At 36.1% G+C, this 25,263-nt stretch overlaps 1 protein-coding gene across 1 annotated transcript in view; it reads left to right on the top strand.

Moving 5' to 3' along the window:
* Positions 1-584: 584 nt before the first annotated feature.
* The window catches only part of LOC149842004 (UDP-galactose/UDP-glucose transporter 5B-like), a 33,009-nt gene continuing 8,330 nt past the window's right edge, over positions 585-25,263 (top strand). The window contains exons 1-6 of the mRNA XM_089998828.1: positions 585-980; positions 4,147-4,260; positions 4,351-4,443; positions 4,544-4,609; positions 6,085-6,183; positions 7,474-7,553. Of these exons, the coding sequence (XP_089854954.1) occupies positions 777-980; positions 4,147-4,260; positions 4,351-4,443; positions 4,544-4,609; positions 6,085-6,183; positions 7,474-7,553 (656 nt within the window). The 5' untranslated portion in view covers positions 585-776. The remainder of the gene's footprint in view (positions 981-4,146; positions 4,261-4,350; positions 4,444-4,543; positions 4,610-6,084; positions 6,184-7,473; positions 7,554-25,263) is intronic.

The following is a 25,263-nucleotide window of genomic DNA, read 5'->3' on the forward strand; positions in this document are numbered from 1 at the left end:
TTGGCAATTTGATCATTACAAATTCACAATAAATGGAAAAGAGAATTGAATGTCCATAAATTTTATCATCACAAATTCAGAAGATATGAAAAAGAAAATTTAGAGAGAGAGAGAGGGCTCTGGCCAACATAAATGCATCTTTTTCCTCATAAGGAAATTCATGATTCAATATATATATATAAGATCTCTCTCTATATATATATACCCAGAAGCTGTCACAAAGATTCATAGACATGAGGGCATATGCGAGTTCGACTCTCAAGTTTGAAAAATTTGGGTAAACAGGGCACGAGGGCACCGATTTATAAATTTGTTTAAACAATAAAAAACTATTTTTTTGATGATTTAAAAGTAAAAAATATGTATTTTATTGAAAAATATTAAAAAGTATTATAAAAATACTAAAAATATTACAACATTATTACAAATATTATAATAATGTCACACGTGTCTGCTTGTGTCATTCCAGACACACCCTCAAAATAAAGTGTCCCTGTGACATAGCCCAGAAGAAATTGGTCAATTCTCTCTCTCTCTCTCTCTCTCTCTCTCCACACAAACAAATAACATTGCAGGGATCAAGATTTGAGAGACTTCCATATTTTGAGTGCTACAAGACTGGTAGGAGACCAACATGGCTAAGTCGGCCTAAACCCACCAAAACCAGGCAAGGCAACCCCAACATCAAAAAAAGAATGTAGGGTGAGGGGGAAGGATGACAGGGTCAAAAATGGCCCTATCATCACTCCCCTTCATTTCCGGGCAACCGAACACGGATGCCGATCACCAAAAGGGGACGAAGCGCAACGAGCTCCTTCGCTCCCCTCACTCCCACCTGCAATGAACCACCCAAGATGACGACCGCCCCTGCTTTGATGGACGCCGGTTCCATTAGCGCGCAGACGGAGAGGACGCTGCTCAAATGGATCGTCTCCGTGGGAGGGATCATGACAACGCTCGTCGTCTACGGCGTTTTTCAGGTACCCATCTTGTATATCTATCGAATACTTCGTCTGCGCCGTTTAGATGCCCGGAATTCGTGGAAAAAATGGGAAAACTTGAAGTGAGTGTTGCTGGTTTTAGCTCGTTGGTGGGGAACAAAGACGGGATTTTGTAGCTAATTGGTTTGTTTGTTGGATTGGGACGGAAATCTGGAATTGGTGTGTTCATTGCATAGCTGGTTGGTTGTGTGCTTGTAAACGTCTTGTTTATGTGTGCATTGCTGTTGATTGACGGAGCTTCTGTGGCAGCGAGTACGGTGATGACGTTTAAGCTTGCCTTTGTTCAAGAAATTCTTGGTTTCTTTGGCTATACTTTATAATTATTGTGAGTGTGGGATAAATGAGAATTCTCGGTGGTGGATGGGTTGCTATCTTCGTATGTTACACTGGGTGCATGTGTGATTTACGGAAGGGGATGCCATTTCAGTGCTAGCAAGTAGGAGTAATCAAGATGGACTAGGCAGGTGCAGCTCCTTTAGGCCCAAGTTCTAAGCCCATTCTTGACTTTCAGATTGTTTGTAAACAAACCGAGCATGTCTACAAGTGGCTAAACTGTCCCTGTGATGCTTATATTCACCGATTCATGACAAAATATTTTGTTATAACTGCTCCTAAAGCATTACCCATTCCTTCACTTCTGTTATTATATTATAAGAATATGCTCATAAGGCCTGTAAATTTTGGAGCAATGTGTTGAAGAACCATTATCCTCAAGCTTTCTCACGCCTAATAGCTTTCTTTAGAACGGAATGTTGTGACATGGCTGTTTCAATTAGCCATTTGTTAGTTAGATCAGACTCCATTCTGAGAGCAGATTCATGAGCATAAACAAAAAAGATTGTCACGTGGCTCCATTCAGAGAGCGGCATTATCAACATAAGAAAAAACAAAAAAAGAAATATTGTCTTTGAGAAGCCTGAGCAAAGTTTTTTATGCTCTCTGGGCTGCAGTTCGGGCTAGGTCATAGGGGAAAAGATTTGGTATCCACAGATAACCTGAATATGATCGTTTTCACCCTCAGTTGTTTGTTTTCATAAATGGATTGCAGTGTTGAGGTGCACTTTTATTAATGACTATCTAGGCTCCTTTCACAAAATAATGGATGAGAGCATTCAGGAAGCTCATTTAATTTCATGGGCTAAAGGGGAATCTGAAGTCATTGCTGAGTTGAGGTTCAATACATTAGTCTTTGCAATGTTATCAACTTTATGATCACCTTCTATAGCAATCTGACCTGTTCTTGATGTATCTCATTTGTTATATTACACAGCCTGGTCATGCTCAATCAACAACAAACATAAGGTGTCCATCTTATACTGCCAATTTGCTCTCTTTGTCTCCTCCAACTACTATTTTGGCACTTTCCTCATTTGCTCACCATCTTCTTTTATTGATCAAATGTGTCGAGGATGTGGTTGGAGCTGTTGTGCTTGTACTTGATTGACTTACATTGGATGTGGCTACCGTCCATGATGTGCATGTCATTGGTTTCTCTTCTTAGGCAGTTGATCTGTTTGTTTCTCCTAAGGTATGCTATTCTTTGGAGTCCGTGTACAAATGTTGTTAATTTGTGTTAACCTGGAAGCTATTTCTTCAAGAGTCTTAAGGGGTATTTCCCTTTTGCAGGTTGTAATGTACAGTTAAGATCCTATTATATGAATTATTTCAATTAATTCAAAATTATGGATGAGGGATGATCAGTTGGATGTCAAGAGCATGAAAACTTCACCATTTATAATGTATTGCATGTGCCATGTTTGCTTAAACAATTGGGAAATTAAGACATTAGAAATCCATGAAAAGTAATAATCATATAGCAATACAAGGGCTTGATCAAAATTTTCTCAGCTCAAGGCTTACTTCATGACATGATTGGTGCATTAATAGGTGGTTCTTGACATGGCAAGCCCACTTGGTAGATTTCCAACTCAATGAGTTTTATCAACCTGTTGACTGATCGATGCCGTGATATTTTATGTTTGAATAATATTCTTATTTCATTTTTTGTCAGTCCAAATTACCTTGTGATGTGAAAAACTCTAGCTCGCAGTACACAACAAGGAGCCGAGGCAAATAAACATAATAATTTTTTTTTGTGGAGGAAAGCTTCAGATTGATTCTATGACATTTGTTATGGTTTATAACTTTATAGTGCTATAATGTTTCCCTTGGTCAGTGCTTAATCAACACCCACTTGGGGAGCAAGAGTGTAGATGTCCCTGTACAGACAAATGGATGTAACTCACTTTTCTTATCATCAAAGCACACTTCAAGGATGTTAGGAAACTTTCCACCCTCAGTAACATGATTCTCATTAAAAAATGAAGCATACTATTGCGTAGGTGATGTGGCCCAAGCAATAGTTACATAGATAAGCTCTCAGACCAGTTTAGATGTTATTGGATGTCTCAATATGCTAACTACAGTTCTAGGTGGAATATCTTTTAAAGGCTACCCAAAATGATTTTTCTTTTGCGGCAACTTTTCTGTCATTCGATAAGTCTATGCATGCTTTCTTTAGAAATCAAAAGCTTTTAATCAATCTCATGACTTTGTGTTCAATGACCTAGATAAGAAACCTTTAATTCTTTGTTGATGTTGTATTGGCATGCGTCATGATTATTCTTCTCATGCACAAAGAACAGTCTTTTTGCTCCATTCCTTTTGTTTCTTTTTAACTCTATGACCATAAAGTCTACAAACAAAATTTGATAAGAAAATTACATTCTAATTTCTAAGTATGAAATCGCATTTCATGCTGATTATATAAAATATGTAGTTAAAAAACAATACCTAGATTACCCTTGCCAGTTATGAGATGATACAGTACTTGCATAAAATGCAAGAAGTTGTAAATATCCTAGAATGTGTTTTTGATTAAATTGTTAATTTATTTGCTTTCAGTTGGGTGTATCTGATTATTGTTTATGATAAAGGGTATTTTAAAGTCATTATTGTGCTGCTTATATGTCCATTTAATTCCAATTTCCAAGGCATCCATCATTTTTCATGATACTGATTAGTGATAACTAATCTACAACTGGAGTGTCACCCAGCACAAGGGTGCTTTGCTGCCCCCTTTTCTCTCTCTCTCTCTCTCTCTCTCTCTCTATTTTGCTTATGTTACAAATGAATTGTTCTGCAGGAAAGAATTATAAGAGTTCCATATGGGAAAGATCGTGAGTTTTTCAAGTACTCACTTTTTCTTGTTTTCTGTAATCGTCTTACAACATCAACCATAGCTGCAGGTGCCGTGCTGGTGAGCTATAACTAATATCTTCAAGAAATTCATGAATCAACTACATTATATGGCCTTAATCCTATGTCAAATAAATTCTTGATTTTATAGGTAAACAAAAAAGCCCTAGACCCTGCATCTCCAATATATAAATATTGTGTTGTTTCTATATCAAACATCTTGACAACAACATGCCAATATGAGGTAATGGATCTTGCTTTCACCTCTGCTTGTAGAACTGATTTATATAGATAATATTTAATGCTTTTGTTATGAATTTGTGATTATGAATTGATCGTTGCAGGCTCTCAAGTATGTTAGTTTCCCTGTTCAGACCCTAGCAAAGTGTGCAAAGATGATACCTGTGATGGTGAGCTACCCTTCGTAGTGCTTCAAAGTCATTTGGTTACTATATGTCAGATGTCAATTCTCATGTTAGTTAAACTCTAGCTCTACTTTCATATTTTTAACACCAATTACTGCCTTTTCCTCATGTTTTTGAGTTTTTCACTTCAATATTCCTTTGAGATTATTGAACTTTCAATTAGAAAGCAGATCTAAGGTAACTTTGTAATAGTGAAGCACTTTCCAGCTGATTTTTTCCTACTTAGTGCTGCTAACCACCATTATCATTGACAATGTGCTTATGTAAAAAACTTCATTGCCAAATATTCATGCTGTACACTACATGGAATGCTTTTGATTACATAAATAATTTTTTGGTTTCTTCCAAGTCCCTTGCCTATTTGCTAAAACCATCAAAGTTCCTCCCTTATCCCTTATCATGTAAAACATCCCTCAATTTTAAAGTTTTAAACTATTAAATACATGTTTACCCTTTTCCACTTAACTGTGCCCAAACATTGACCGACACGTGTTATGACATGAAATTGCTTTTATATGTATCAGCTTTTACTGATTTCCTTTTGCCACCGTATCCTAGCGATCTATCTACTTATTTTTTTAGCCATTGGTCTGTAAGTCCATCTTTAGCGTCTGTTCATCCTTTTATAGTTTGAAGGAAATAGGAGGTGGAAGGAAGGATGATCCCTTTCCCTATCTCTCCCTCTCTCTCTCTCTCTCTAAAAGGATTCTATTATTTGGGGTCTCCCATATTGGGAGGTTGCTTTATTTTGTTTATGTTGTGGGTTTGGGATTTGTAGACTTTGGCTTCATTCCACTATTTGGGTTATGCTGCAACAGATTAGGTTTTGAAATTTTAGTTTGATCTTCCATTTTTCTTTTGCTGTCTAGCCTTTTAAAGGGCCTCTTTTCAAGTATTTATGCCGCTTCTTAAAGTTTTATCACTTTGTTATTTTCCAAAATCATTTGAATTTTTTGCACTTCTTAGAATCTTGTGCAGAAGGTTCAAATGGTAATGTTGCATGTGTTACAGTTTCTGTCAGCCTTATAATTGGAACTTGAGCACATGGTTGATTTTGCCATGGTTAGCTTAAATTCAGATGCATTTTTTGGAAAACAAGGTAAGGGATGAACTTTTGTGGGTTTAGCCAATAGCACGGGCGCTTATTCAGGGAAAACCAACTAATTTTCACACTTTTCACAGTTATCTATGATATTGTTTTTATGCTTCCTATGAATTGACTTTACATGGGAAATTCAGGGCAATGCTCACAGATCAACTTTGCTGATCCAATTATGTGTTCTTTATGCTGTCTACAAACAAATGTCATTAGCCTGTGGTATCTTTTGGTTGCCTTGTTCTATATAAAACATCCCCACTATCTTTCCTAAAATAATATCTGCATTTATTGGTCAAACTTTTAGCATTTTATGAGGTATGTTTTACAATTTTTTTCATATTTCCACTTTGGTTTTTTGCAGGTCTGGAGTACATTTATTATGCAAAAACGATATAACGGGCAGGAATATCTATTGGCTGTGCTAGTGATGCTCGGATGTACGCTTTTCATTCTATATCCGGTAATTAAAGTCAAATTCAGATTGGGATTCCTGCAGTTTCAGCTTTGACCTTTCTTGCCAAAGGTTTTCAGATGCTGTGTTAAACCTTCTTTTCAAAAGGGTACTTTGCAATTTCTATGTAACTCGTAGAAATGGCCTTATTCTTGGAAAGAAGAAATTTTGACAACCAATGTTAAAGGGGAGCGGTGAGGGTCCCTAACCCTATCAAAGGCTTGTCATAAGTGAGGAAAAGTTTCCGTAATTCGTTATTATCAACTGGAACCACCTTTGTCAAAAGCAACTCTTTGATCCATCCAACCCATCTTAAGCCCAATCCATCCATGCAATCAAATAAAAAAGGTCCAGCTGAATTTCTCATTTTCTCTTATATAATTATATCCAGACTCTAATGCTACTGATCTTAAAATGCCTTCAGAATCGGTCTATCATTAGAAGTTCCGCAAGAACACTAGAATAAGAAAAAAGTTAAAAGAAAATATAGTGTAGCTCTTGTCTATGACGTAACTGAGGGATTTAATTTGAATTTCATTATGCATAAGCAGGAGGAATTCTCAGTTCCTCCACACAGAGAGCTTGCAAGTCTACACTGAAAATTTGTGTCGATATTGTGATGTCAGTATGAAGTTTTTTACAAACTCAGTTATTGCGGAAGTAGATAACAGATTCCATTAATAACTGGCTGTTTCAAATCATTGGCACAACTCAAGTCAATTTAGTTGGTCCTTTTAGGAGGCCTTAGCTGGCTGTTTACTGGCTAGCTACTTACTGGTTTTTGGGGCAATATCAGCAATGCAATTCATCCAACAATAAAGTAAGTACTTTATTTTATTTAGAAAATTTACTATTATTATTATTTTTTAAATCTCCAAGAATGTTCCAAGAAAAAGCATTTATTTTAAGTTATCCCAAGAAAAATCCTCTTCATGAAATCATTATTGGCAGCTATGTTTCAAACTATTTGTCCTTCATCAAACTATTATCAGAACTAATTCTCCTTAGTGTATGTAAAGATTGCACAGTGACAGGAATTTAAGAACTTGTGATTTTCATGGTGATTTAAAGATTCATTCCTTTAAGAATATTGGGTGTATGTAAAGATTGCATAGTGACAGGGATTTAAGGACTTGTGCTTTTCATGTTGATTTAAAGATTCAATTCCTTTAAGAATATTGGCTAGGACCTCTTACCAAAATAGTGGAGTTTTCAGTAGCAGTAGTGTAATTCTTTATCTCTTAAACTAAAAGCAAAAGTGGAGAAAATGAACTTACCTTCTTGTTCTTCCTGGTGCAGGCAGGAGCAGATATTGGTCCATACAAGTCAGGAAGTGAAAGCACAGTTTGGGGCGTAACTCTTATGATTGGTTATCTTGGGTATCATTTTTACTTATGTAGTTTGTCTGAACAAGTTTGTCTTATTTGATGGATGATCTAATTACTTATTTTGGTTCTATAATTTTAGTTTTAATGCATAAAGTGCCAAAAAAGCCTTAATGCATGCTTACATTAGTCTGGCCATTAAAAACCTTGTGCAAAAGTTACTGCTTTGTGTTTTTATTTGGTTGTGAGAGTGAAGAAGGGTTTTACTTTGCTAAGGTTGTGCTTCTAATTTTCATGACATACTGATGATGAACATCACATCATTACTTTGATTTATTTAGTTGGTGATGAGATGGAATGGTGTGCATATGCTGATGTTTCTTATCTATTAAAGTGTTTTTCTTCTGAATGCATGTTTGCAAGAAACTTGGATGCTAATCTTTTAAGGTTGCCGTCTTTTTGCTTTGTTTGTTTGTCAAGTTCAATCATCGTCTAATAACCAGTTCATTGATTGACGATGTTTAGGGTGAAAAAAATAAATAAAGACACCACACTGTCCCTCCTTCCCACCCACACACACAAAACAAAGAGAGCGATAGACTTTCTTAAAAAATATCACTTGAGCTAGTTGAATTTCTTTGAATTTGTTCTGACATTTAAATTTGAAAGTGCTTGGGGCTGGATGCTTTCTGGTTGTAATCTTTTCCAAAATGTTTTGAAGTTCAAGCAAAGGTCTTCAATTTTCTAGAATAATTTCATTCTGGGAGCAAGTAATACTATGTTTATTACACTTGTTCCCAACCTAAGCAGTGTGGCACTGGCTCAGAGAATTTGGCAATCCACTAAAGAAGTTATATGAAAGTTGAACTGAAAGTTCTGTTAGAAGATCAAATCAGTATCTTGAGTATTTTCTGCTCTAACCAAAATGTTGTTAAAATATATGTATACCATATATATGTATATATATATATATACTATTTCATTGTTACCTTTTGTAATGCCTACTAGGGGCAATTTAGTCTTTTTCTCTTTATGTAAATAGACATGTCCACTAAGGACATTTTTTGCCTTTATTTTTTCTTTTCTTTTTTCTTTTTGTCATTTATAAAGGGGCAAAGGGGTCCAACCCATAGGGTCATTGGGACCCTCCCCAACAGTCACAAATGTGACCGTTTGGGAGCTCCCAACGACTGTATGAGAGCCCCCCCTTTGGTCCCATAAAATGTATAAATAGGGGCCTTTTGTCTCCATCTCCTTTCAATGCTTTTATGAGCATTTTAATACATTATTTTTATTTCAAGCTCTCTCTCTCACATTGTATGTGTTTGGTGCCTGGCCCTTTGTGGCTTATTGTATTTTGCCCATTAGAGGCTTCTTGTTTTTGTACTGGTGCATTTGTTGTAGTCACTTTGTGACATTGATATTTGCACTAGTACTTCATTACATGATATCAAAGCCCCTAGGTGATTGAGCACTCTAGGGACTTTCATTTATTTTTATTTTTTGTGTGCTTGTATTTTGCATGCTCATTGTTATTCTCTTTCCTTTGTCTCTTCCACAATGGCCGACAAGGATGCAAAGATTGATCTCTTATTCAAATTGAATGGGACTAACTATAGGATGTGGGCGACTACTATAGAAAACAACCTCAAGGGTAAGAAACTTTGGCGACTACTATAGAAAACAACCTCAAGGGTAAAAAAACTTTGGCATTTTGTGTGTGATACGGTTCTGGAACCTCAACTAAAGCTCGCCAAGAAGGAAGGAAACGAGGAAAAAACCTTGAATGAAAAAGAAAAGCAAAGGCCATTGATGAATACCAATCCAAAGTTGAAGATTGAAAAGTAATCATGCCAAAATATTGGCATGGTTCATGAACAATGTGGAGCTCAAAATTTGTGCTAACCTAGCCAAATTCAAAAAGGCAAATGAAGCATGATTCTTCATGAAAGGTATGTACACTAAAAGCGATCTTGCTAGACATTTCTTTTTGCAAGAAAAGGTAAGAGCAACCAAGTAAGGAGATATGAGTATTAAAGACTACTATAGCAGTCTATCTCCTCTATGGGATGAACTTGCTCTCCTTGAAACCCAATGGGAAGGAAGTGCTATTGCTATAAGGTAAAAACAAATGAAGAGAGATTCTTTCAATTTATTCATGGGCTTAGACCCAAATCTGAACAACTACGAGGATCACTATTTCATAGGGCTTCAACTCCTCTTAGTGAAATTCTTGCTGACTTATGCAAAAAAGAAACACACTTGGCTCTAAAAAAGGATATTGATGAAGTACATGCGAAATCTAAACTGGGTAATAATATGGGGACATATAAGCCTCCTTATTTTTGAAAAAATAACAACAATGGTGGTGGAAGAAAAATTGTGCGTCATATTTGTAATGAACTGGGACATCTTAGACCCGATTATCCTAAGAGAAAAGTGGCTTCCATTGGAGAGAACTCAAGCAATTCAAATGGAGATCCAAAAAGGGATGGAGATATCAAAGACTCCATTGCACAACTTACGGAAACATTTCAACAATTTATGAAGAATAACTCTTCCACACCTTTTACTTTTGGTGCCGCGCTTTCATCAACTCCCAATATGTCTTCTTGGATTCTTGATTCGGGTGCTTCATTTCATATGACTCTAAATGTATTACTTTTAAACAAACCAAACACTAATTCTTTCAAATCTTTTGTTTCTACGGCCGATGGTACATCTTTGGATATTAAGGGAATAAGAACTCTTGAAACCACTTTAGGCAATAAAAAAAAATTCTTTGTTCCAAATATTAGAATTATTTCAAAACTTAATTTTAACCTTTTTTCAGTTTCTCAAATATCTGATCTTGGTTGTAGTGTCTTTTTTTCATCTTCAAATTGCTATGTGCAGAATCTCTGGTCTGGAAAGCGGATTGGGCAAGGCTATAGAAAAGGAAACCTATACTATATGGATTTTTTGTTATTACCATGTAAGTCTTTTTGCAATCATGTTCAAACTAAAGGTGTTGCCACTTGGCATAAAAGACTTGGTCATCCTAGCCTCTCTAAGATGTGTCTCTTTCCTCTTTTTGAGAAATTTTGTAATGAAAAGGAATTTACATGCAATGATTGCATCCTTGAAAAATGCATTTTCTCCCTTTTCAACATAGTAACTTCATTTCGAAAAAACCTTTTGAGTTACTACATTTGGATGTATGGGGATCGACACCTGTCATATGTAAAGGAGGATATTCATATTATGTTGTCTTTATTGATTATTTCACTAGATATACTTGGGTTTACTTTCTCAAAACAAATTTGATATTTTTTCTATTTTTAAAGAATTTCTTATTCTTTTTCAAAATCATTTTCAACATAATATAGCTTTCTTTAGATCCGACTCCAGAGGGGAATACATGTCAAAATAATTTCAAATTTATGACATTATTCATAAAGATCTTGTTTCAAAACTCCACAATAAAATGGTCTTGCTGAAAGAAAGTATAGACATCTTATTGAAACCACAAGAACTCTTCTCATCTCTAAAAATGTTCCAATTTTTTTTGGGCCGAAGCCGCTCTTTCCGCGACATATCTTATAAATAGGATGCCATCCTCATCTTTAAAATATATTTTTCTCTTTGAAAAATTGTTTAAAATATCTCTGAATTTCAAAAGATAAAGAATCTTTGGTTGTATTTTGTTCTCTTTCAAGAACAAGACAAACTCTCACCAAAGGCCCTTGAATGTGCTTTTATTGGTTATGGTAAAAATAAAAAAGGATATAAGTGCTATGATGTTAAAAACAATAAACTTTATGTTTCAAAAAATGTGACTTTTTTTGAAGATCCAAATGGATTTGAACATCAAAAACCCAGAAAGATGTTGATTATTCTTTTTTATTTGACTTACTTCCTAGAGAGATGACTCTAACAAATCTAATGATACAATTTGAGATAATAAGATTGTTTATGATAATGAGAATCTTTGTGATAGCCATTCTCATCAAGGAGATGATTCTCCTAGTGTGAATCCTAATGATATAGCATATATTCTGCATGAGGGAAATGAGCATGCAAATGCTTTTGACATATACTCACAAAATCTCCCTTTAAATGATCAAGTTGAGGAATCCTTACCTCGATGATCCTCTAGGAGCATTAGACCTTCTCAAAAATTTATATCATATGACTCATTTTCTTGATCCATTCTTATGCCTGTTAAATTATATATCAAATATTGTAATCTTATATATATTTTACACCTATTGAAAATAAGATGAGAGAGAATCGTTTACGGTGGTTTGGACATATTCGACGAAGGCCTAATGATGCTCTAGTTAGAAGGATGGAGAAATGGAAAAATATATTAGTTAAAAGAGGTCGGGGTAGGCCTAGGAAGACATGGATGGAGGTGATAGGAAAGGATATGAATGCTTTGAACCTCACCGAGGACATAGCATTGGATAGAAATGAATGGAGAAGGATTCATGTGGAAGACCCAGAATGATTTTCTTTGTTGGTTCATATCGCCGACCCCAATTGTTTTGGGATGAAGGCGTAGTTGTTGTTGTTGTTGTATATAAAAAGGTGATACATATACATATACTATATATATGTATATGTATCTACCTAATTGTATATATAAAATATATATTTCTTTATTATTAGCCGTAGGGGCAGTTTAGTCATTTCACCATTCTTGCACATATTCATTTTACGAATATGCTTATAATTTTGCTTTTTTATTTTTCTTTTCTTTCTTTTTTTTATTTGACTTAGTCAACTCACCTTGGGGGGCCCACTCTTATAGACGTTGGGCCCCTCCAACGGTCACAATTGTGACCGTTGGAGGGGCTTCAATGTCTATGAGTTGGACCCCTCCTTATTGTGTATAAATAGGGGCTTTTCCCCCTTTGTAATTTCAAGGCTTTGGGTCAAAGCCCAAGTGTTTTTCAATAAAGCTTTTATTCTTTTATGCCTTTGTGCATTTGTGAGATTTAGTGAGTTGTGCTTTTGTGCACAAGTGTTCTAAGAGTGCTTATTGTGCATGTGTGCACATGCTTATCATCAAGAATATTAAGGTCTTGATCATAGTATCTTGTTAAAGATACTTTTACATGGTATTAGAGCCAAGGTTTGAGGAAGGAAGATCGTGCATTTCTCCACATTCTTGGGTGCCTCAAAAAATGTGCCTTCAAACTATTGGAGGTTGGAATGGATCATTTTCTTCGGCCAATATTTTAGAAGTTTTCTTTGTCAAGAAAGACTTAAAAATCTATTGAGTTACGTGTTCTTTTGTTATTTCTATCCTCTCTAATGGGCGAAAAAGGCTCCCACTTCTCCCTCGGGTTTAAACTCAATGGTTCAAACTATCATGTTTGGGCTGGTAATATGGAAGCCCATATTAAAGAGAAGGGGCTTTGGGAGTATGTTCAAGGTTCGATACCGGAACTCGAACAAAAAATTACCATTATGGAAAAAGGAGATATAAAGATTCTTGAAGGAAAAGAAAGGCAAAGAGCTCTTGAAGATTATTCAAAGAAACATGATGAATGAGAAATGAAAAACTTAAAGATCTTATCTTGTTTTTTCTCATCCGTTAAAACTAAGATCAATGCCAACATCATCAAATTCAAGAAAGCTTCCGAAGTTTGGCTATATCTTGAAAAAATGTATACTTCAAGAGATTTGTCAGACAAATACTACCTTCAAAAGAGGGCTTTGACCTTACAACAAAATGAGATGACTATTCGAGAATACTTTGCTGAATTGTCTTCTATTTGGGACGAGCTTGCTATACTTGAACCCAAATGGAGTGGTGAAGCTATCGAGCTTAGACATAAGCAACTAGAGGAAGATCACTTTTTTAACTTCCTAAATGGTCTTAGACCCGAATTTGAACAAATTTGGTCTTCCATTCTTTCTTCTTTCACATCTCCCGCCATTGAAGATGTTATTACTAAATTGAGTGGGAAAGAAACCCGTATGGGCATTAGTAAAAGCAATCCTAGCATCCTTGCAACCTCCTCTATTCAAGAAGAAAGTGAAGGGGTGAATGCCGTTTAAAGATCGGGTAACAATGCGAGGACTTACAAACCTCCTCATTTTAAGAATCAAAACCAAGGAGGAAATTGACAAATTGGAAAGAGAGACTAGCAAATTAAATTGTCATTTTTGTAAAGAATCGGGGCATATCAAACCAATTTGCCCAAAATGGAAGAAATTGCTTGCAATGGCCACCACCACTCAACCGGAAGAACAACCTATTGAGACTGGGTCGTTTTATACCCATTACGGGTCTGGATCTGGACTCGAAATCTATGTATCAATCCAAAAGTCTTTGTATTGTTTATATTGGGTCTGGAACTGATGTAACATAAAAGGAGAACGACAGGGAAACATGTATGTCCTCAAGAAATTTTCTTCTTTTGTTTATGGTGCTTCATCAAATTCGTCGGTCATTCAGCCAGTCCAGCTAGTGTCATTCAAAGATTGTTTTAGTTTATCTCAGTGTAATAAGCCAGAGATTTGGCATTGTTGTTTGGGTCATTGTAATGGTTCTTTCATTAAGAGACTTGTGTTGAGTGGACTTGTTCCAGAGTCTAGTCTGAGTGTTGAGTCTGATACTTCACTTTGTTCCAGTTGTCAACTATGTAAGAGTCATGTTCTTCCTTTTAATTCAATAAATCAAAGAGCTTCAGTGCCTTTTAAAATTGTCTATTATGATGTTTGGGGCCTTACGTAACCTTTATTGATAGCTATTCCAGATATACTTGGATTTATTTTATGAAACATAAATCCGAGGTGTTCAAACTCTTTCGCTCATTTTTCGCTTCAGTCTGTAATCAATTTTCGTCTAAAATTCAACATTTTCAATGTGATGGAAGAGGCGAGTATTTATCAAAGGAATTTACTGAATTTTTCCAAAATAATGGAATAAGTCATCGTATATCTTGCCCACATACACCACAACAAAATGGTGTGGCGGAAAGAAAACATCGGCACATTGTGGAAAGTGCCTTAAGTATATTGCATGACACTCACGTTTCCGTGAGTTTGTGGACGGTGGCCTTCCACTCAACTGTGTATATCATAAATCGTCTACCCATGAGATTGCTAGAGAACCAATCCTCTTATTTTGCTCTTTTCGGGATTCAACCTGATTATAATGAATTACGAGTGTTTGGTTGTATATGTTCCGTTCATATTGATAGCTCTCAACGTGATAGGTTTCAAGACAAAGCATGTATGCACAAGTTTGTTGAATATGCCGATCAATACAAAGGATATCGATGCTATGACCCCACCACTCATCGCATCAGAGTCTCACAAAATATTGTGTTTGATGAAATCATTGTTGAGGACTCAGGAAGTGTAGATGGGCACAACAGGGCCGTTGAGTGGTATCAACCATGGCTTGCTACTGAGTTATTTAACCAGATAGAGACGCATGATGTTCTCTCATGTCACACATCACCTGTTGAACGGAGTGAGACCGATGTAGAGCCTCAGATGGAAGACTTGAGAAATGTGTAGGCTCCTAGCATGCCTACTTTAGATGCCGCAAAATTTCAAGGAGTCGTCTATGTACGACGAAACGAGAATATGCTCAGCAAATTGATGTGCAACTCAAGCGGATTGGAAGAATTCGCCACCCTTTTGACTGATGGGTCGGTTATAATAATTTCTCTATGGACCTGCAATTATTCGTTTCTTAGATTGAAAAGCAAGATGAACCCGTCAGTTTCTTGCAGGCATACATGTCAATCAAGTGGATTGAGGCTATGAATGAGGAGATGGAAGCCTTGCATGAATGTGAAACTTGAGAGATTGTTCCTAGACCCTCAAACAAAAATGTTGTAGGTTCTAAATGGGTCTATAAGATCAACTATAAACCTGATGGATCCATTGAACGCTACAATGCGAGACTTGTAGCCAAAGTCTTTACTAAAGAATATGGTCAAGACTATGATGAGACTTTTAGTCTTGCAGTCAAAATGGGAACCATTCGATTAATTTTATCTTTGTCGGTTCAGTATGGTTGGACCCTTAGTCAGCTTGATGTCAAAAATGCATTTTTGCATGGCAGTCTGAAATAAGAAGTGTATATAGAGCAGCCCCATGGTTATGCAAAACACAACCCCAACACTCATGTCTGTAAATTATGAAGAGTCATCTATGGGCTAAATCTGACCTCTCATTCTTGGTTTGATAGCTTCTCTGTCGAAGTTCAACATGGATTCATTTAATCTCACCTCGATCATTCCTTATTTATCTTTCGAGATCGTCAAGTCAGTATTTTACTTCTCATATATGTAGATGATATAATTATTACTGGGAATTTTGATGAACATATAGAAGCTACAAAGGCTTTCCTGAGTCAAAAGTTTAAGATGAAAGATTTGGGGGTTCTACGTTATTTCTTGAGGGTTGAGGTAGACCGGCAGGATAGATATATTTCATTAACTCAACACAAATATACCTTGGATTTATTGGATAAGGCATGTATGAAGGATTGTAAACCTCTATCCACTCCCAGAGTATTGAATCATAAGCTCAGTGCTCAGGATGGGGAGGCATATGGAGATCCTAGACAATATCGCAGCCTTGTGGGTATGCTTTAATATCTCACTTTCACTAGACCAGACATTGTGTATGCAGTGAATCAAATCTCGCAATTCATGCATGATCCACGCACATAACATATGAATGCTGTCAAGAGAATCCTTCGATACTTAAAGGGAACACTTGGGGATGGATTAGTCTATCATCAATCTAAGACTAAAGGAGAGCATATGCTAATTGGGCTGAAGATCTTGGGGAACTAATTGTATATGCATATGCTGATTGGGCTGAAGATCCATATGACAGAAGGTCAGTGTCTGGCTATTGTGTTTTTATTGATGGAAACTTAATAGCATGTAGTAGCAAGAAACAACGTGCAGTTGCACGATCCAGTATTGAGGCCGAGTATCGGTCTATGGAAGCAGCTACAACAGAGGTTACGTGGCTGAGACCAGAGTTGCCAGTCGAGGAAGCGGGAGCGGGAAGCGATACGGGAAGCGGAAGCAGGAAGCGAGGGACGACTTAGGAGCGAACCAGGAAGCGTCTCGAAAGCGACCTAGGAAGCGTCTCAGAAGCGACTTAGGGAGCGAACCGGAAGCGACCTAAGAAGCGAAGAAGGAAGCGACATAGGATTCGAGTGAGAAGCGAAAGGGAAGCGAATAAGAATCGAAATGGAAGTGAAAATGTAATTATATATTTTTATTTTATCAAAAACTAAGATTTATGTCATCATTGACAAAATAAAACATGTATATAAACAATAAAAAATATAAGTTGTAATTATCTAACAAATGCATCATATTGCAACTGTCAAGCATTTAAAAAATGATACATCAAGAGAAGATCATAATTCACATTCTTGTTGCAACCATTTAACAAATGCATGCAAACACTAAATAATGCATTAAGAAAACAAATAAATTTGATTAAAAAGCATACCTTTTTCAACGAAAGAATCAAATGACTTGTTATTTGATGTTGTAAATCTTGTCATCTCTGCAACATAGAAAATGAGAAATCAATAAACTCAAAGATTACATAGAGATATGGTTAAATTTTTAAGCTATAAATTTCTAAATTGTAAATTATAAGCTACAAAGTTCTAAACTCTAAACTTAAAATTAACATAATCCACTACTTCATTATGCAAGATTCAAACTAAAAATATACCAAAAAAAGATTACAAGACCATGACAAAAAAGTAACATAAAAGTTTTTAAGTTGGACTACTCCAACTACATCATAAAAAAAAAATTAATAATTCAAGAGTTCATTAATCTGTCATCTTTCTCTTCCCTTTCAAGTCAGCAATAGATCGCGAACTTTCTGCATCATCACGTGCTTCTTGTCCTCCACGACCATGTCTTCTACTCTTTCCTTCATTTCCTATAATGAATACGTTAAAAAATTAAAATGTTCAAAAACCATAATTTAAAATATAAAAAACACAATATCAACATACCTTGCCTAGGTCTTCGGCTAAAGAAACGATCAATCCAACCATGAGGAACTGATGGTCGCTCTTGTATATCTGCAGTTCTATTAGCTCTGATGGATTGATTTGTATCCTCTTCAACTTCATTTGTACGTATAATTATTGGGGGTAATAGAGCTCTTGGTTGTGCATCTTTATGTTTGGATTTGAAAATAGTGCTTGATTGTTGTGCACTATCATCCAAATCTCTCCGTCACATATCCTCTAATCTCAACGTATTTTCTTCTACAATAGGAAGTTCTGGATTGATATCCCATTTTCGACTAGTCCCTTCTTTGTAGCGATTGTTGCACCTTTTATAACAAGAATATACAATATGAATGCTAATAAACAATCAATGATAGAAAAAGAGAAAAAAAAATACCAAAACAAAAGTACAACACAATTTAATTATACCTGTCAATCAATAAAAGATTGGAATAAATATACACTAAGGTATCAACACGATCTTCATTGAGCCTATTTCTTTTAACATTGTGAATGTAACTATAGGTGCTCCACACTTTTTATGCAGAAGATGTGCTAATAGGTTGAGATAAAACCTTAATGGCTAATGCTCTCAACTCAGGTGTATCACCACCATAAAAACGCCACCAATTAAGCACCGACATTGTAGGATTCAGTGCATCTATTCTTGCTGCATTTCGGTTAAATCTTCCACTTCTTGATACAAAAGCCACAAGTTGTGACCTATAAAATGTAGATAGCTCTTCATTTCCAGAAGATATGACTTCAAGCGCGAGCATTGCATCGTCTAAGATATCATTATCCTTTTCTGCAAAAAAAAAATGTTTAGTAACTATAACAAAAAAATGCAAATGAAATAATAAAATAATAAAATAATAAAATAATAAAATAATAAAATAATAAAATAATAAAATAATTAAATCATTAAACTTTAAACTTTATTAAATAGATAGAATAAAATTTTTACCAGGAGGAACTCGTTTGACCCCTCCTGCTGTTGGGATTTTGAGATACTCCGACTCATAATATTTTGGAGTAAGCATGTGGGTTATACTATGGAGAGACACATTCATTCTATCCCATCTATTTGAGACAATCTTATAAATCTTTTCATATAAATCTGGTTGTCCTTTTAGATTGTCTTTGATTTCCCCCAACATGTTGTCCATGTCTTCATACACTTCACCAATTATAGGGCCTTTCTGATCACAAAATTTAATCATCTTATAGATGGGTTTTGTAATTAATAATGTTAAACGTACAGTATCCCAATATTCTTCATCAAGAACAGTTGTTTTTGTTGTAATAGCCTTTTTTTTCATAGTTTCATCCGTGCATGATTGCTTTTAATCGCTCCATCTATCTGAAATTACTGTGAGCCTTAAGCTCTCCCTCACATCAAGCAAGCGTTTCAAAGTAGTATAATGTGAAGCAAACCTTGTTTTTGCAATCTTTATTAATTCTAATTTTTCATTGCTTCTAAAGATTGCTAGTGCTTTTGAATGATTTGTGATATACTTCACAATTTCTTTACTCTGCAAATATGTTTCTCCCAACCAATGAAACTCATGTGCCGAATCCTTGAATATCAAATTAAGTGTGTGCACAACACAAGGTGACCAAAAAATATACTTATACGTTTGTTTTAATTCTTCACCTGCTAACTTGCAATTTGCTGCATTGTCTGTAATCACTTGCACTACGTTAGAAGGCCCCACAAGTTTACATCCCGTCTTCAAAAACTCGACAATGTTTGCAGCTGACTGTTGCACATTAGAAAAATCGCTTGCATATAAGAACATCGAGCCAAAACAGTTTGAGGCAAGTATATTTATCAAGTGTTTGTTCTTGATATTTGTCCAACCGTCTGAGACAATGAAAACTCCAAACTCCTCAAACTTTTCTCGAAATTCATTTAACTCCCTGTGAACACACTCTTTCTCACTGTCAAGCAACGTTGTTCGCGCTTTTTCATATGATGGGGGTTTATATCCGGGCACTTTACTAACTGCAGATATCATCTCTTCCCAATATGGTGATCGAAGCACATTAAAAGGTATGCCATTTGCACACAAAAATCTGATAATTTTGTGATCTACATCATCTCTTTCTACTTTTTTAAAGGTATCACGAATATCAACTATTTTTCGGCTTCCACTAGATGATGTAGTCATACTAATATGCTTCTTCGGAATATTAATTCTTGATCTCCTCAACTCAAATGCACTTGATGAAACCTCCACTCGGCGAACTTGCCTCTTAATTTTTTTTGCCAATTCTGCATTTTTTGCAACTACAGGGCAAAAGGCAATCTCAACACTTTGTCTTAGAGATCCCATAAGATGTGCAAAAACTCGAGTATATGACCCATGATAAATATTTTTGCAGTGCCTGCACATAAAAACTTGGGTTCCACCTTGCTTTCCTTGCCCACTCTTCTTTTGTTTCAATACATGGCACCATAGCACTGTTGTTTTATGCATGCTAGGTGGTTCATCATCTTGGTCATCTTCAGAATAGTAGTCATTCAACTCATATTCTTCTTCATCTTTCTCATCAAAACAATTTTCGTTTCTATCCTCAAACTGATATGGACAAGCAGAAAACCTCTTCTTGCCCTTCTCAACACCACTAGATGATTCATGCTCCAAATTGTACAAAGAATCGTCATCGTCATCAGAATTATCGTGATCATAGCTTGGGATGGTCATTAATGAAGCAAAGAACATGCAAATATATCTGCATCATAAAGGTATAAGAATCAACCTAAAACACTTTAAAAAGTTATTATTAACAGTAAAGGATGGAGAGTAAAGAACACAAATCATTACTCATAATTTACCAATTACTAAAACAAATAAATAAACATCATTTAAGGAGGTGAAAGATCTATGATTCTATAATATACTATGATAAAGCAGACAAAATTTAAAAAAAAGGAAGTTCTTTCAAAAGTTTGCATTTATGAAAAAATGCTAAAGAAAGATAACATAACGACGAAGAAAAACAAAATTCATATTGGCCGACTGTTACTAGCAATAATGATATTTATTTAAAATTTTAAACAACTAGCTGCAGCATACTAGTTGCCCCACTCTTCTGATAGAGTAAACGAGCCGAGCCTGGGCGTGCCCACGCTCGGTATATCAAAGAATTCATACTTAATAGGGATGATAAGCTCAATCATGCTTGGTATACATTTTGTATAATATGTTTTTATAATATGAATTCAAGAATTTTCCTATAATATATTTTTTATATATTAATTTATACTTATAATAAGTATCTCTTTTGTTTTGTTTCTTTTATCATGCTTGGTTCACTTGATCAACATGTAAGTTCAGAATTCACATAAAGCAAAGTCACTTCAAGAGATCAAGGAGAGAATGGCCGTCTGCAAGATCAAACACCATAATGAAACCATAAGACAACTTGTGGAGGCAGAACATGTTTTTCATTGACTTTGAAATTGAAAACAATAAATCAATAATCCATATATATCCAACAGTAAAAGAGTAATAAAAGTGATCCAGTCAATCTGATTAGGATTCAAGCAATCGTCAAAATGACTTAAAAGTTAAAACCTACAAGAATGATAAAAAAATACTGCATTAACCCTTATTCCTAAAAAAGACGACCAAATAAACTCAGTTAAACCACAAAATGTGAAATGTTTCTCAACCAATATACTGTTCATTCACCGGACTCAAATAAGAATATAAATGATCATCATATTGATAACACAAAAGATAAAGACCATCATGTTATTGCAACAGGAAAATGAAACAAATAGTCTCTAACAATCCCCTGTTCCCTAAATGTACTTTCTAGAGAGAATGAAGGAATCAAACCTCTACTCACGAGCTGAACCTCACACCACACAGGTCAGACACCAGCCCTATATCACTCAAAAACTCTTCATCAACGCAAAATATGGGCCTACCATTTGGGGGAAACAATTTGGATGGGTCGAAACAGGTCTAAACTCATTAACTGACCTTATTTCCCAACCTTAACACCCTCTGAATAGCCACACAAATCTCAGATTTCCAGAAAGTGAACCAAAATAAAATTAAGTTAGGCAATGATGTCCTAAACCCTAGGTAGAGAATCGGATCTCCAAGGACCAAAACTTTCAGAAAATAAAACTGATAAGCTTTCCGTTTTCAAAAGATCAAGGTTACGGTGACAAGGCAACGATAAGCTATAAGCAACCCAATAAATAATGATAAACATAGATAGAATAAATTGTTTCCAACAACATGCACATAAATAAGCAATTCTGCAGAACCGACAAAGAGTGTAAAACATGTCACAAGGATACTCTAACTTAATCCCATATCATATCCCATGTGGTAAACGGGTCTCGTGCCAAGCTGAAAGCTTGGAATCCCTCTACCTCGTGGGGCTTAAGAGATGGTTAGGGTCAGCGACTGCCTAACCCCAGCTTGCCTTAAAAAAACAAAAGAAAACAAACTCTGAAGAGTCTGAGCGAGAGTCGCCATGCTTGGCTTGTGAAGGGGTTGCAGTCGTGCGATGAGCGTGAGAGAAGAGATGGAGTGAGAGGAGAGCGTACCTGAACATAAGGGGGGAAGGGGAAAAATCCGAGTCGTGGGAGATGGAGAGAAGAGATGAGAGAAGAGATGGAGGGGAAATGGATATGCGTACCTGAATATCCCCATCGTCAATCGGTTGCGGTCGCCGGACGTCGGAAAAGGTCGCCGGAAGTTCTGAAGGTCATCGGTCGGTGGCCAAAATCCTGAGAGAGAGAGGAAGAGAGAGACTCGGAAGAGGCGTGAAAAAAAAACCCTAAAGCCTCTCTTTTATGTTTTTTTCGCGCGTTTTTTAAAATTCCAATTTTGCCCTTAATAAAAAAACTCTTTCTTTTAAAAAAAAAACGCAAAATAGTAATAAAGGTAACTCGTACCCCTTTAAAGGGATACGCGTACCCCATTAAAGGGATCTGTGTATCCCATTAAAGGAGTATGCATACCCCATTAAAGGGGTACGCGTACCCCTTTAAAGGGGTACGCGCTTCCTAATACTTAAGTGCGCTTCCCCATGCGTTTTGGAAGCGTCACGTTTCACGCTTCCGAAACGCGTACCGGGGAAGCACGCTTCCTCTCAAGCATAGGCGCTTCCAGTAACTCTGGGTGAGACATCTTTTGGTAGAATTAGGAGAAACTGTTCTACCCACTACTCTTTTATGTGATAATCAGAGTGCCATCCAGATTTCTTTCAACCCCATTCATCACAGTCATACAAAACATATAGGGATTGATCAACATTTTATTCAACAAAAGGTAGAAGACAGGGAAGTTGAACCTGCTTATATTCGGACGGCTGATCAGGTGGTGAATTTGTTCACTAAAGGTCTTACCAGCATACAATCTTGGTTCTTGAAGAACAAGTTGTCCATGGTGCATGACAATGCACAACTTGAGGGAGGATATTGAGACTGGGTTGTTTTACCCATTACGGGTCTGGATCTGGACCCGAAATCTAAGTATCAATCCAAAAGTCTTTGTATTGTTCATATTGTGTCTGGAATTGATGTAACATAGTGTAATATCTAGAACCAATCTAATTTCCAGTATAAATATATCATATAGGGCACGACCCTACCATGAAGGATCATACCACTTGTTGCAACTGCTCCTCTTTCTCACAATCATCTCCTTCCTCAGCATCAACCGAACTTTGGTGGATGAATTCTAACAACCACTCAGCCGGAAGAACGACCATCCTCTTGAAATCGGTCTCTCTCTATAACAAATTATGTAAGCTTTTCAACCTCTTCTCAAGGGAGGAATTTCCAGAGCCGCTATGTCAACCTCTTTCCCTCCCGGTAAGACATCTCGGCTCTTAGATTCTGGTGCATCATTTAATATGACCCCAAGTGCTTGTTCTCTTTCCGAATACTCTATTTTTTTTTTAGCTTTTGTCTCAACGGCGGATGAAACATCCCTTGAAATTAAAGGAATAGGCAATTTCAAAAAACAAGATTTTTTTATTCTAAAAATTAGATTCATACCAAAACTAAATTTGAATTTGCTTTCAGTTTTTCAACTCTCGAACCATGGTTGCGATATAAATTTTTCTTCTAATAAATGTTGGATTCAGGATCGCCGGTCCGGAAAGTTGATTGGGGAAGACTCTAGGAAAGGAGATCTCTACTATGTCGACTTTTTCCAAGTACCCAAGAATCAATTTTGTAATATTGTCCAAAATAAAGATATTCATGTGTGGCATAAGAGACTTGGACATCCCAATATTGTTAAAATTTTATATTTACCTCTTGTTAAACATCTTTGTAAAAGAGATTTTACATGTAATGAATGTATTCTTGGGAAAATGAAAAGTTTACCCTTTTATCAAAGATCCATGTTTACAACAAAACCTTTTGAAATCGTTCATTCCGATGTATGGGGTTCGGCTCTTGTGACATCTAAAGGAGGATTCTCATATTATGTGATTTTTGTTGATGATTACACTAGGTATTGTTGGATATACTTTCTCAAACATAAGCATAAAGTTTTTTCGACTTTTAAAACTTTTCATATGATGATCTTAAGTCAATTCAATGGGAACTTAAAAATCCTTAGATCCGACTCTGGAGGAGAATACCTATCAAATGAATTCAAGAGTTATCTTGAAAGTTATGGTATTCTCTATCAAAAATCTTGTCCAAAAATTCCTTAACAAAATGGACTAGCCGAACGAAAGCATAGGTATCTATGTCACATGGGTGCGAGTGCGACACGGGTGCGGAACAATTTTAAAATTTTTGGACACGGGGACTCGGCAAAAAAAATAAATATATATATATATATAATTTTTTTTTAAATGCCACAGCACATTCTGTGTGACTGTGCACATTCCACAGCACTGTGACTGTGCGACTGTGCACAGTCACAGTCTGTGACTGCAGCACAGTCACAGTTTTTATATATATATTTTTAAATAAAAAATATAAAAAAATGGTTTTTTAGGGACATTTTTGGACTCGGTCAAAGTTGACCGAGTCCAAAATGTGGACGGACTCGGCCTGGACTCGTTGACCGAGTCTGACTCGGCGTTGACCGAGTTCGGGCCGAGTCCGAAGCCGCACCCGTGTCGGGGCGTGTCGACTCGGGTGCGGCACCTCCTTAGCCGAGTCCGTGTGACATAGATAGGTATATTATTGAAACAACTCGAACTTTGCTTATTTCGCAAAATATTCCAAAAAAACTCTGAGCTGAGGCAACCCTTACATTGGTCTATCTCATAAATTGACTTCCATAAAAAAATTTGAACAAAATTTTCCCTTTTGAAAAATTATACGAGAAGGAAGATGCAAATGTTTTGTCCTTACGGATAAAAATGATAAGCTTTCCCCAAAGGCCATTCCTTGCGCCTTTCTTGGTTATTCGGAAACCCAAAAGGGTTTCCAGTGTTATGATATTAAAAATGACAAATTGTATGTCTCCAGAAATGTGAGTTTTTTTGGAAAATCTTAGTGGTTTCGAAGGCCTTGTATCTCATGATGAGAATGTGGATTATTCTTTTCTATTTGAAATGTTAGCTAAAGATGATAATACAAGTGATGATGAGTCAACTCAGAATAACTCAAGCGATGATGAAACTGAGGAAACTATCACCTCTTTGCTCTCTTCTCCTCATCAACATATTGATGAGGGATCATCTAGAGAGCCCATTACCTATGTCCATAGAAATAAAACACCTTCAGAAGTGCTCTTGAAAGATATGATG

Source organism: Nuphar pumila, chromosome 3 (assembly GCF_984573655.1).
Source record: "Nuphar pumila chromosome 3, dmNupPumi1.hap1.1, whole genome shotgun sequence".
Lineage (NCBI taxonomy): Eukaryota > Viridiplantae > Streptophyta > Magnoliopsida > Nymphaeales > Nymphaeaceae > Nuphar > Nuphar pumila.